The sequence below is a fragment of the Phoxinus phoxinus genome, assembly GCF_949152265.1.
Source record: "Phoxinus phoxinus genome assembly, chromosome: 1".
NCBI classification, from domain to species: Eukaryota; Metazoa; Chordata; class Actinopteri; order Cypriniformes; family Leuciscidae; genus Phoxinus; species Phoxinus phoxinus.
The window spans coordinates 24,359,132-24,373,677 of record NC_136876.1 but is presented as its reverse complement, the minus strand read 5'-3'; the positions used below and the strand labels follow the sequence as shown (position 1 = coordinate 24,373,677).

The 14,546-nt window shown below is 41.8% G+C and overlaps 2 protein-coding genes across 10 annotated transcripts in view; both read right to left on the bottom strand.

Moving 5' to 3' along the window:
- The window catches only part of znf385c (zinc finger protein 385C), a 114,155-nt gene that overhangs the window by 38,423 nt on the left and 61,186 nt on the right, over positions 1-14,546 (bottom strand). The window lies entirely within an intron of this gene.
- The window catches only part of LOC307004430 (histone-lysine N-methyltransferase set-1-like), a 15,217-nt gene continuing 1,179 nt past the window's right edge, over positions 509-14,546 (bottom strand). The window contains exons 1-6 of one of the 2 annotated variants that reach the window (XM_079623661.1): positions 14,045-14,546; positions 13,369-13,510; positions 8,535-8,721; positions 8,227-8,298; positions 2,283-2,324; positions 509-2,177 (exon numbers count right to left, since the gene is read on the bottom strand). The exon at positions 14,045-14,546 is cut by the window's right edge and continues 854 nt beyond it. In XM_079623661.1, the coding sequence (XP_079479787.1) occupies positions 2,310-2,324; positions 8,227-8,298; positions 8,535-8,721; positions 13,369-13,510; positions 14,045-14,177 (549 nt within the window). In that variant the 5' untranslated portion in view covers positions 14,178-14,546 and the 3' untranslated portion in view covers positions 509-2,177; positions 2,283-2,309. Of the gene's footprint in view, positions 2,178-2,282; positions 2,325-6,466; positions 6,853-8,226; positions 8,299-8,534; positions 8,722-13,368; positions 13,511-14,044 lie in introns of those variants that run through there. The other variant, XM_079623660.1, reaches the window with a different exon arrangement.

Sequence of the window (14,546 nt, the reverse complement as noted above, 5' to 3'; positions counted from 1 at the left end):
GACTAACCCTTGATTATGAGGACATTTTGGGTTTAACTGGACCTCTCACACACGAACACCTAACTAACCCTTGATTATGAGGACATTTTGGATTTAACTGGACCTCTCTCACACACACATACACACTCTCAAACACCCGACTAACCCTTGATTATGAGGACAAACTGGGTTTAAATGGACATCACGATTAACTCCACACATAGCAGGAGTACCTGTATTAGAGTTAACCATACTAAACCAAATCAACTATTCTACGTTAAAGAGTGAATTCACAAATGATTGTGCATCTTTTTGCTGCCACTAAACCTGTAAAAGTAATACGCACACCTAAGGAAATAGTGCTACAATGTGCTGTTGCTATATCAACCAACATATACACGTGGTGCAAAATGAACCTGGTTGGAGAAAAGGATTAAAGATCAGCAAGTTTTACACTTCATAGAAGACTAGTTAAAGGACAATTAGATGAAGAAATGCAACTAGACAGCCAATAAAAACTAACAAAATTAAACTGAAAAGGGCAATTTTTATTTTGCAAATGGTAAAAAAAGGCTCAACAACTGAGGTCTAATAAGGCCATTATTAGAGATGCACCGATTGATCGGCTTGGGACCGGAATTGGCCGATTTTCACGTGATCGGCCATGACCGGCGATCGGCCAGTCAGTCTGACATATACCGATTTTATACCGGTCAAACGCACTCTGGCGCTGCATGATTAACATCGCGCAACATCAGCATCACACGTGCACACGGAACGCACATGTAGAAAACCTCATGAATTACGTCAGTTTCACACCGCAAGCGTGAGAGGCGCGTATTTTTTTCGGCGTGCATGTTAATCAATGAGTGCATCACACCGGGAGCAGGAGCAGAGCGTGAGCGTCAAGCAGGAGCGTCGCGTGAGCAGCAGTGAAGCGCAGAGTCTATTTTTGCTGCGCTGCTCAAACTCAATTAAAGTGAAAGCAGTTTTTTTGAGGTGCAAAATAAATATGATTTCACACAAAAAGTGCCAAAAATGCACTGAATTTGCATGTCTAGTGTGTTTTAACAAGAACTGGAATAGGCTATGTCAGAAAAGAAAATGAAGACTCAAAAATATTTATAGAAAATTCACCCATTTAAACTTGTTTTTATTATTCAGTTTGGGTAGAAGTATATGGTGTTTTATAAAAAAAAACATATAGAAAATAAATGTGTGTGCTGTTAAGTGGTTAGAAAAAATGAAATCGGAATCGGCTAAAATCGGTATCGGCAGGTCAACCTCGTAAAAATCGGAATTGGATTACAATACAAAATTGTGATCGGTACATCTCTAACCATTATGGGACTAAAGTGCATGAGGGAGTGTGCCTCAAAATGACCACAGCAACACACTGGAAATAAAACCAAATTAAATTGCCTTCCAGTAAATGCATGTATTTGTAAATTTCTTTCAAAACAGTGTTTTAATAAAAGTAAATAAAAGGATGTCTTGAACACTCTTCTGGCCCAACAACACTTTAGAGAACAAAACCCCCAGACATTAAAGGTTGTATCAGCGATTTCAGGCCCAAACATAAATGATCACATTCATCTAATCTTTCCTAACAATCCGCTAGCTGCCGCCCCATAAGCATGCCGTCCAAAAACTGCGTCTCTGTAGGCAGCCTAGGCTCTGAGATCTGCACACAAAAACAATGGGTTTCACCAGCCACCAAAACCAAAATAAACAGTGTTCCAACCAATCACCGCAAAATCTCAAACCACAACACCCCCACCTTTTGTGTGCAGATCTCAGAGCCTAGGCTGCCTACAGAGACGCGGTTTTTGGACGGCATACTTATGGGGCGGGCAGCTAGCGGATCGTTAGGAAAAATTAGATGAATGTGATCATTTATATTTGGGCCTTTTTTGGGCCTAAAATCGCTGATACAACCTTTAATGGAAGGCAACACTGATCTCTCGAAGAACTCTAAGATAATTTCTTTTTCAACATCAAACCTCGGTTCCTCACGAAATCCCTTATATTTTGGGCCGTTCTTTCTCTCAGGACAGGGTCCTCAGCAGTCTTGCACTGCTCACACTCTGCCTTTGTTGCAAGGTGTCCCTTTGAAATATGGACTCTGAAATGTTTCATGACAGCATTCACTTCATTTGGGCTCCATGGCCTTTTCACTATTCTCCTCAATTTGGTCTCTGTAAAACAAACAAACAAACAAACAAACAAACATACATATGTATACCTATACACCTATATGTATATACATGAAATAACTTTAATATACCCAAATGTTTAAATACCTCTGGAGTTCTCAGTTTCATCCTGATTCATTTGGCTTTTTCCTGAGGGGTAAAAAGCAACAATTAAAATGTATTCCAGGCCTACAATCTAAACCGTTTCGGACCATGTGAAATATCAGCAGATAAGCACACAGGGAAAACTAGTCTCTGGTCCTGTGTAACACGAAAAGGACCACTTTACACTGAAATGGTTTTTGGTGAACTGAGTAGTATTGGATGAGTTGATCAGAAAGATCAACACCTCCCATATTCTTGTTGTATTCAGTGACAGGGGTTGGGCATGGAATGGATTTCGTGTTCCAGCCTCCATCCTGAGTTCTTACCCTTCTCTGAACTGTGTTGCCAGAGAAGGCCGGGTGAATTGTGGAGCAGACAGAGACTTCCCGAGTGTCCATCCACTTTACGAAAACCAGAGGGCCGTCACGGATCCACCTGATGGTGCCCCTAGGATCCTTTTTGTTCATGGCATTTGTGGTTGTGCGGGGGCATCCTCGTCTGTTGTCCCTGTAGGTGCCACATGCTCCAAAGTTCATGCTGTAGAGATCCATGAATAGCTTTGGACTTGTGTAGAAGTTGTCTACATACACATTGTAGCCACTCCCTAGGAATGATTTGTTCATGAGGGACATAACCGAGTCGTATACCAGTCCTACACCAGAAGCAAACACAGACTTCCCCGTGTATACAGCAAAGTCTAAAGTGTACCCAATGCTGCTGTCTGCCAGCACAAAAAGTTTGAAGCCCCACTTAGTTGGCTTCGCCTTCATATATTGCGTCATGCCAGTGTGAGCCTTTGTTGCCACCATCCTCTCGTCCACTGAAAGGTTCTGCCGTGGGCGATAAAATGCTCTGCATGCATGTTTGATGTCATCTAAAAGGGGCTTCAGACGAAACAGCCGGTCATAAGCTGGTGTCCCTCTCTTCCGGTCGTTGTGGACATCTTCATCAGGGTCGCTCATGTGGATGTTCCAGGAAATGACCTGATACCTGTCACGTGCCATCACTGAGTGGGGAAACTGTTGGCTGAAAATGGTGTTTGTCCTCCAGTAGTCCCGGATATTTGTCAGTCTCACCAGTGCAAAAAAGAAAGTCAGTCCTAAATATTGGAAAAATTCTTGAACAGTTAATTTTTTTCCAGGAATATATTTTGCCACTGGCAATGTTTTTTTTGCAGCGTTTGTGTTTGTGTTATTACACAAAGTGGTTGCTGCACTGTCACTGACAAAAAGTTTGAAAAGGTCCAATGGTGTGTATATGGATGTGGGGCTGAGCTGATGTCCTGGCTTTATTGTTGGGACGAACCTTTTGGGCACTGGAGGGATGTCTGGCTGACTCTTACTGTTCCATGATGGAGTTGGGGCTGCTGGCTGTGGTGATCTAGATCTCGAACCTTGTGGATTCAGGACTCTGTCGACCCCTCAAGCTGCCGGATCTGGATCTTGACCTTGACCGCGCTCTCCCTCTAGACCGTGACTGCAGCCGTCCATGGCCTATTCTAGAGTGCGGATCGGGCCGAATTTTTCTGTCCGAGCCCGGCCCGCGTCCGACAGAGCAGTAACCGAACCCGACCCGAGCCCGACAGGCATACAGATATTTATGTTCGAGCCCGACCCGAGACCGAAAGTTAAAATTCCGGTTTTTTTATTCTCATACTAATGACACATGTACGTTTGTTTGTGTGGAAAGCCCGCTTTTATTAAGCAACTTAAGGAAGAGATTCAGAAATGTCAATAGATGAGCGTGTCACCGCGCGGAGCAACAAGCGCACGTAACACAGGCGTACATGCACGTGTTTCGTTGTCACGGCCCACGGCTACATAAACAAATTTCCGCACAAAGGAAGACAGATGTTATGGTAATATTTTACATATATTTTAATCACAAAAACGAACGTTTGCATCAAGTGAAAGCATCAGGCACATTGGCTACCTACATAATAACCTGTTTTAAATTTAAAATGTTCAATGCCTTCGCGTTGATGTGACCGAGCCCGACCCGAACCCGAACATCAATTCTAAATATCTGTCCGAACCCGGCCCGGCCCGTCGGGTACCGGCGGGTCCCGTCGGGCTCGGGTCGGGTATCCATCCTCTAGCCTATTCCTGGCAGCTGCTGGGATGCTGCAGCAGAAGTGGGAGGCTGGGATGCTGCAGCAGAAGTGGGAGGCTGGGATGCTGCAGCAGAAGTGGGAGGCTGGGATGCTGCAGCAGTTGTGGAAGGCTGGGATGCTGCAGCAGAAGTGGGAGGCTGGGATGCTGCAGCAGAAGTGGGAGGCTGGGATGCTGCAGCAGAAGTGGGAGGCTGGGATGCTGCAGCAGAAGTGGGAGGCTGGGATGCTGCAGCAGTTGTGGAAGGCTGGGATGCTGCAGCAGAAGTGGGAGGCTGGGATGCTGCAGCAGAAGTGGGAGGCTGGGATGCTGCAGCAGAAGTGGGAGGCTGGGATGCTGCAGCAGAAGTGGGAGGCTGGGATGCTGCAGCAGAAGTGGGAGGCTGGGATGCTGCAGCAGAAGTGGGAGGCTGGGATGCTGCAGCAGAAGTGGGAGGCTGGGATGCTGCAGCAGAAGTGGAAGGCTGGGATGCTGCAGCAGAAGTGGAAGGCTGGGATGCTGCAGCAGAAGTGGGAGGCTGGGATGCTGCAGCAGAAGTGGGAGGCTGGGATGCTGCAGCAGAAGTGGGAGGCTGGGATGCTGCAGCAGAAGTGGGAGGCTGGGATGCTGCAGCAGAAGTGGGAGGCTGGGATGCTGCAGCAGAAGTGGAAGGCTGGGATGCTGCAGCAGAAGTGGAAGGCTGGGATGCTGCAGCAGAAGTGGAAGGCTGGGATGTTGCAGCAGTTGTGGAAGGCTGGGATGCTGCAGCAGAAGTGGAAGGCTGGGATGCTGCAGCAGAAGTGGAAGGCTGGGATGCTGCAGCAGAAGTGGAAGGCTGGGATGCTGCAGCAGAAGTGGAAGGCTGGGATGCTGCAGCAGAAGTGGAAGGCTGGGATGCTGCAGCAGAAGTGGGAGGCTGGGATGCTGCAGCAGAAGTGGAAGGCTGGGATGCTGCAGCAGAAGTGGGAGGCTGGGATGCTGCAGCAGAAGTGGAAGGCTGGGATGCTGCAGCAGTTGTGGAAGGCTGGGATGCTGCAGCAGTTGTGGAAGGCTGGGATGCTGCAGCAGAAGTGGGAGGCTGGGATGCTGCAGCAGAAGTGGGAGGCTGGGATGCTGCAGCAGAAGTGGAAGGCTGGGATGCTGCAGCAGAAGTGGGAGGCTGGGATGCTGCAGCAGAAGTGGGAGGCTGGGATGCTGCAGCAGAAGTGGAAGGCTGGGATGCTGCAGCAGAAGTGGGAGGCTGGGATGCTGCAGCAGAAGTGGAAGGCTGGGATGCTGCAGCAGAAGTGGGAGGCTGGGATGCTGCAGCAGAAGTGGAAGGCTGGGATGCTGCAGCAGTTGTGGAAGGCTGGGATGCTGCAGCAGAAGTGGAAGGCTGGGATGCTGCAGCAGAAGTGGAAGGCTGGGATGCTGCAGCAGAAGTGGGAGGCTGGGATGCTGCAGCAGAAGTGGAAGGCTGGGATGCTGCAGCAGAAGTGGAAGGCTGGGATGCTGCAGCAGAAGTGGAAGGCTGGGATGCTGCAGCAGAAGTGGAAGGCTGGGATGCTGCAGCAGAAGTGGGAGGCTGGGATGCTGCAGCAGAAGTGGAAGGCTGGGATGCTGCAGCAGAAGTGGGAGGACCCTCCTCAGCGGAAGAATGGGAGCTTTCCTGTCTGGCTCGGGTGGGTGGGCTGGTGTCTTCATTATCATGACTGTAAAACAAATAAAGCAAAATATTAGATCATACATATCAGATCAATTAGTGTTTTTGTATGCGATTTCTCACATAAGATAACAATGGCTGAGATTGCTACTGTACCCCCCAACCCACCACAGCTATAATATGAGCACTCTCTCCCCAGCCAAAAGGTGTGACCAACCCCCCACTACAACATCCTTGAGACATTCTCTCCACAGCTAAAAGGTGTGACCAACCCCCCACTATCCTTTGTTTGTATCTCTAGGTAAACTCAGACAAACAATGGCTGAGACAAAGTGTAATCCACAACTCTTACTACTCTGTAACAAACATAGAAAACGAAATACTACTTTTACAGAACTTATTATTACATATTTAGAAATTTTATTTTATTATTTTATTTTATTAGTTTTTTTTTTTAATATACTTTTACAGTAAATAAATAAATGGAACTTACTCTTCAGCAGGGTCTAGACCATCCTGGTAATCTAGTTCCTCATGAGTCAAAAAGCTCTCTTCTCCAGAAAATCCATCATCCTCCATGGCATCAAAAAAGGCCAGCGCTTGATTTAGATCCATGTTTCTCAATCTCTGACGATCCATTATTCTCTGTATATTCTTCAAAACTCGCGTCTTTCTGTGCGTCTCTCTCTCTCTCCCCTCGAAACCACTGTGCCGTGCGTCTCTCTCTCCACAATATCAGCCTTGGTTCATGCGTAATGACGCACACCAACGTGGACGACGGATCAGCCTGTCATTGGTCAACAACCTCACGCAAAGAATCACGTGATATCCAAAATGGCAGCTAGCAAAAATGACAGAAAATGTATAAATTATGGACATCAAGTGGATAAAACTTGGATATAAGCGTTTGGATTTATTGCTGAAACACTCTGAAAGGACGCACAAGTTCCAGGCTGGATAGAAAAACTTCTGTAAAGGCTAGAAAGACACCAAAGACACCCCCGTGACGGCTAGCTCGTTAGCTTTCTGCTGCAAAAAACGGTAAGAAAATCAATCAAATAATATAAATATTTATCGGAGGAGTCGTGTGGCGTCGTGGACGATGCCGTCGGGCTCAAAGGGTTAATGCAAATGGGTGGAGTGTCTGTTCCGGATGCCTCCTGGACGCCTTCCCGGGAAGGTGTTCCGGGCGCGTCCCACCGGGAGGAGACCCCGGGGAAGACCTAGGACAAGCTGGAGAGACTGTCTCCCGGCTGGCCTAGGAACGCCACGGTGTCCCCCCGGAAGAGCTAGAGGAAGTGGCTAGGGAGAGGGAAGTCTGGGCATCTCTGCTTAGACTGCTGCCCCCGCGACCCGGCCCCGGATAAGCGGAAGAAGATGGATGGATGGATTTGTTTTAGACAAATATGCTTGCACTCTGTCACCAACTAGATATATTTAAATTAATGTAGGCCACTTTTCACTGGTAACAAAAGACATTTAGCATTATCAGGACCCACAAATATTCCCCCACTGCATTATATATATATATATAGTAGTTTAATGTAGTATTGACACTAAAACTCGGTAAACTTGATTGTTTCCCCTCAAACAGTAATTTTTATTTTGGGTGTCCTATACACAATACATATTGTCACTATCCACAATATATATTGTTGCATTTTTGTATTGCGATACATTGCTTAATTGACAGCCAATCGGAATCAATTCTGCTATAACATGCTTCAATATATAAGCGGCAGTCAAAGATGCGATCACAATAAACAGAACGTTACCGTCTGCTGGTTGGACCCTAACACAGTTATGGTTAGTGTGAATGGGCCTTAACAGTTTACATCTCTGTGACTGAAAGTCACAAAGCATATCCAGATTGAAAAGTGTGCATATTGGGTCTACAGCTTATCCACAATAAAGAAGCAGCCGACACATACCCAAAGCAACATCTTTTCCTCAAACCCTATCCCTGACATGACGGTCCTCGTAGTGGAGAACTGTCCTTACATTTCAGGTCAGTGTCATGCCCATCCCCCAACGCACGAGTTATGAAAATGAATGAACCGAGCAAGGTACATTTTACTCGAATTTGAGACGTCACAACAGGGTCTTTAAGACGACAGTCCACGTCAACCAGTCTAGTATGGTGCCCAACCATCCTACACTTAACATTGCCTGTGTCAAAGAGAAGAAAACAATGAAGGAACATGCGCTCACTTACTTTCTGTTTCACTGATGAAGAAGGATTCACAATGCATTCAGTCACAGCCACTGATGTCTCGTCACACAATTCCTGTAATTATGAGAAAGACAGGTACAACACTGAGGCAAGGATGTTTGCCAATTGGTCACCGCAACTAATTCTAGTATCAACCAAAGTCTAAATATCTAGTGTCCCTTTCATTGCTCCGTCGTGCACAAAGCAGACATGCAGAATTTTTAAAAATAATCTGCATCATATAAAAAACTAACATTCATGAAATACAGAACATGGTTGACTTTCAGTGATAAATTCTTTAAGAGACTCACCCTTAAACGCCAAGGCCAAGAGGAATCCCCATAGTTGTATGTGACTTCCTCATCTGGAAAGATATGTCTTATACTAAACAGACACAGGTGTGGCCTTCCGTCAACAATGATTGTCTTGACTTTGCAATTTGGATCATTCACCAGTCGTCCAAGTGAATGTCCACCGTACTCTTTTGTTGCATCTATGCTGTGATAAAAATAGTGCAGTAAGAAACTTAAAACATAGACACACACTGAAACATACGGTTCTAACTGAACATTTGGGTTAGGCTAACCTTGGCCTATTTAACCTATATTCAAATACACATTGTGAAAGTTAACTTGACTTCCTAAGAATTTAATAGGTCAGATGATCCACTTAAGGTAAAAAAATAATACCCCAGTTGAAAAATAACCATGTTATTGATTATTTATCACTAACTAATAAGTTCCTCATGTTATGAGAACCATAGCAAATCTGCTATTGTAATAGTGCTGCACGATTAATCTTATCGCAATCGTAATCGCGATGTCAAGCCTGTGCAATTATATGACGCAAAATGCTGAGATTTTATGTAAAATAAACAATGGGCTGGTACGCAATTAACGCAGCATCTGTTATTTTTTGTCATCCTTTGGCTAGTGTTACATGATAATGCTCTCATGCGATTGCTTAAAACCATTCATGCGAGACAAGTCAAAAGAGAGCGCGCTGAATAGGGATGGGCATCGTTAAGAAATTATCGATATCGATGCCATTGTCAAGTCTGCTTATCGATGCGATTCCTTATCGATTCCCATATCGATTCCTGTACTATTTGCTGAACACTTACAGGGTGGCTTTGAGAGTTGTTGGCTTTGAATGTCTCATTTAAAGTGGTTTTAGAGAATGAAAACCAAGTGTGGAATATCAATACAGAAGTTGAATGCTTTGAAATTTCTAAAAAAAAAGTAAACATTTCTAAAACAATGATTCTGATCTTAATTCAATATCGATTCCTTTGGATAAATATTCGGTACAGTAGATGCGTTAATATGTTAATTTTTCTCCTCCCAAAATTGTCACAGTGTCTGGTGGTTCCCTGGGTTTAACATTAGAGGTCTCAGTTTTCACGGTGTCTAGGCATTTTCACTACACTTCCCATAATCCTGTCTGTCACTGATTGTTCATTTCCTTCAGCTGTCTCGTCACCTTGTTTGCACTTGTGTGTATATATACCCTGTCTGTTTCAGTGTTTGTCACGGAGTCCTTGTATAATGTCCCCACACTTCCGTTGTGCTTTGAGCCTGTTTCCCTGTCGTTTGTTTATTTTTATGTTTGGATTGCTTACATGGTATTTGACCCCTGCCTGGACTGATCGTGAGTACGGATTACCCAATAAATATCATTGCGCTTGGATCTCTAATTCCCTGTGTGTGCGTGTCGTGACAAAAATAATCTCACCTAATGCAGAGCCCTGTCAGCTGGTATTATTATTATTAAAGGTTAAAAATAGCATCTCAAATTATAATAAAATGTGTTTTTTTATGACAACCTTATAATATATTAATGATATAGGTAAAAATATAATAAATATGTAATATATTATATTTAGCAAAATACTCCTCTCAACAGACAATTTTTTAAGTCTACCTACGTGCTGTGATTATTTAATGGCTTTCCGGTGAACGTAACATTACGTGACTGAGCTGTTTAGTGTTTATGGACCTCTTTCTGAGGTTGAATAACACTTGATCGATTTTATTACATTTCGGTAAGTTGAACTGTATCTTTCAAATAACTTATTGATCATTCGAACTTAAGTTAATTTAGGCTACTATTAACTTAGTAGTAGCCTAACAGATGATCGGCTCACGTGCCGCTTGAACTGAAATCTGTCACGTCAATTTACAAGCACCAAAACGGTGTTTATTGTTTGAATTTTGTAATTAAATTGACAGAATCTGAGAGCTGAGAATTAGTTTCTCTAGTATAGTGTCAATAGTACCGTACGTTTCTCTGTCGGTGCTTTCTCTGCGTGAGAAAATGGATGTGTGGCGTGAGAGCGTGTGGAAAGTGACAACTGCGGGAGTCTCACGGTGAATTCGTGAGAGTTGGCAGCCCTGCGTCCAGATTAAGTTTGTAAATGTTTTTGGAGGGTGTGCTTGTGCAGCCAAGAGTTCATTTGCTTTGTTGTTTTTGTATCTCTATGGCAAACGCGCTGAGCGCGTTCGGAACTACGGGAGCCCAGACCGAGCGTCGGCGGATGTTAAAGAGAAAACCGATTTTCATTCAAACATATCGACGTACACTACACATTCGAGTTAATCAATAAAATATATTTATCTCCCAGCCTAATGGAAAGGAACATTCGGAATCGTTAGTGGAATCGTTAACGTGTGGACGTGTACGATTCCGATGGATCGGAACTAGGGATGCAAACTATTAATCGACGATCGATTAATTGTCGATAATACATTAATTGATCAAACTTATCGATCATCGATTAAGCAGGTTCATGCGCGTGCGTGCTGCTCAACCGCGAAACACAAGCGAGCGCGTCGGAGTTATGTTTGGGACTATTTTACACCATCATGACTAAGTTTTCGTGTGCATTCGCAGCCTTTTGTTTTGTGCAAATGTAAGTTGTAATAGTTTATTATGTGTACGCTTATCTATATCTGATTTATCTCATATTGGATGCATTTGGTTAAGAATTGTTGAAGCGTGATCTTTAGCGCGCGCAGCTCAAACGGCAATGCACGGCTAATAATGACTATTGGGACTGTCATATTACATAACATTATAAAGAGAACAATAGTGTAATAAAACATTGTGAAGTATTTGGGTTTAGTTGCCGTGTCACGTTGTTCCAGGAAGAGCGTGTCCACAACATGAGTCATTCTGAATGGCACGTAACTCAAGTTCACTTGTGCATTCACGTCATTTTGTGCAGATATAATTTGTAATATAATGTTTATTTTGTATATATCGGACTAATCTCATATAGGTTGCGCTTCTTTGAGTTAAATAACGCGCTGGCAAAGTGCTCAACGGTTATTCATTCAGCGCGCGCCGCTCAAGCAGCAATGCACGACTAATAATAACGATGATTAATTTGGGACTGTCATATTACATAACATCAGAACACTATTTTATTAAATCGTTGTGAATTCATTGGGTTTAGTTGCCGTTTTCAGTGCGTTTCAGTGCACGTCTAACGTAACACACTGCAAGCACGCATCTGAGGCGGCGTTGGTGAGTGACACGTTGTATTATTAGTCGTTATATTTGATTATTAAATAATTAATTTAATTTAATTATCATTCACATCGAAACATTTTACAATCCTACTAGCCCTTTATTTGGATTAAAAGCCATTCTCATTCATTTGGTGAGTAACATAGCGTGTTTAACAAACCCTGTCATGCTGTTGGCCATATGCACTGCAGCAGACGCATAACTGATCGTTAATTTAAATTACGATCGATCATGGGAATTTGTGAAAATTGACATCCCTTCAGTTCTATATTTGAAGTTTCCAGGTCTAGTAATCTTACTGTTACCTTTCTCAGACCAAGCATCAATAAGTGCTGCTAATGTTTCAAGTTTTTCAAGTAGTTCATATAGATTTTTATTTAACATTTATTTTATGTTGCTTAATGTTTGCAACAGGTGAGCCAGTGCACAATTATTTTTTATGTATTTTAATTTTCTGTGCATAATTTATTTTGTTAAACTACATAAATGCCATTCTGTACCGTATCCCAACTGTTACAATAAAACATAATTTGAGCAACATAACATGCATTTTTGTTCAGTATATAAGCAATATTTAGCTTTTTATGTTAAAGACACTGTTGATACCGTGAGAAATGTACATTCTCAGGAAAATAGCCGCTTATCAGTTAATCGTTAATCGATCGATAATGTCAATCAACTAATGATTAATGAATTAATCGATAATTTGCATCCCTAATCGGAACGTTTGGAACCGATTTCCAAGCCTAGCGCTGAATGTCCGACTGTGACTCATAGAAAGACACGCGCCAGAAATAGTTCTCTTTCGCGCTTGAACGAACAATAACACACAATTATGCCAAAATGTCATTTGTCGAGTATCTTCATAACATAAGAGCAGTCTTATGATGGAGGTATAGAGTTGTGAGAGAATGAGGCGCATGTGAGATCCGCGTCTCTGTCAGCAGCGGCTGCTCTTAAAGGGCCAGCAGCCAAAGCTTTCTGTCAGTAAAGTTAATCAAAGAACAAAGGGGACAGAGAAAATTACTCACTGCTCTTGACTAAAGAACTTATGTAGCTTTAATAAGGATTAGTCTATTTATTATGTTTGATAACTTTATAAAATTTCTGTATACCTGAAAGACAGGAAGGGCACAGGTAAATATGACATTTATTATGGGTTTATGTGAGGATTATTTGAAGTTCACTTAAATTAAAAGCTGTTATATTTAATGAAGTCTAATAAATGTTTTTTTATTTTTTATTATAGCTTTCAATTGAAATGATGGAATCACTGTAATGTTGGATGGCTATAATTAATGTTTTTAATGGGGGTGGATTAATTTATATCCAGACATCAATGGCTTCGATGTTATCAATCATTTAGTTGTTGTTGCTAGTTTGAGTTGAGAAATACACATTTCAGAATTATCACTAATCTGTGTATTTTGCTTTAGATCCAAGCAAGTAGACTCATGAAACCATTTGTTTATTATATCACAATTGCATATTCCAATTGCAATATTGACCTCAATCGCAATCATAACTGTTTTTATTAGAATGACATGCAACTAGTTTGCTCTGAATATGAACCAAAAATAAATAAATAAACCAAAAAAGAAACAGCCAGCTTACCAATAACGTGTTCCATTCCATGTGAAGTCAAACAAGTAGTTGCCTTGAACATCTTTAACATGTTTACTTTGAGAGAGAATCTCACGGTATTCAACAACAAAGGTGGATGGTTCAATGTGCTCAAGTGCAAACACACCTCTCCCTAAAAGAGCAAAATAATATATAATAATACAAATAAAACATGAATCCAAGTGCACCTATATGTTACACAGCTAACCAACCTATCCTTTTAAAGAGTTAAATCCTGTAAAACTGTGTAATGTAATATGAGGTGCAAGAAAGAAAAAAAAATCAAGCATTGGTTTTCACTGTGATATAGTCTACTAGTTGAATTTGGTTGTAACCAAATTAGGTACAACAAATAAAATAAAATAGAAATAAATACTTAACTATGTATACAGAGAATAATGTAAACATTATTCTCTGTATACATAGTTAAGTATTTATTTTAAAATAATAATAATAAAAAAATTGTTTAAAGTTTTTTTTTTTTCCATCTCTTAACCTTTATGAAAATGAGCGGCTTACCCAAGGGTAAAATGTGTGAATGTGAAAGATCATGTCCAGACTGCCAGCAATAGGCCTACTTTTCATTCTTACAAGTGCATGCCTACTTTATGATTTGATTTGCCTGCAGTCTGAACATAGTCAAATTGCCTTGTGGTGCACAATTTACCTTTGAATGTGTTGATTTGTCGTCCCTCAATGAAGGCTTTGTCTTTGCCCGACAATATGTGTTCTTTTGCATCCTGCTCGGGTTTTATTATCTTCTTTCTTAACATGTTGACTGAAAACATTCCAGACAACATAATTAGTATGTGTATATATATATATTACATAGATAGATAGATGCTTTATATACAGTACATTATTGTCAGACTGTAGTCTATATCAATAAATACAACATTTTACACATAAATAGTTGATAAGTGAGGTTTTGAGACTTGCTACTTTTGATAAGAAACAGTCTCCGATTTCAAATTCAGTCCATTTTAATACCATTTTATCACTCTTTAATGCCTCAGATCAAACGAAGCTAAACTCGTTAACTTACTTAGAAAAATTAACTATAGAGAGAAAGTTTTAGAAAATGTTACATGTATTACACCTGATTTACATTCAAATAATAAATGTAAAAACAAATTGGAAATAGAATCGAAAGAATGTGAATTAAAATT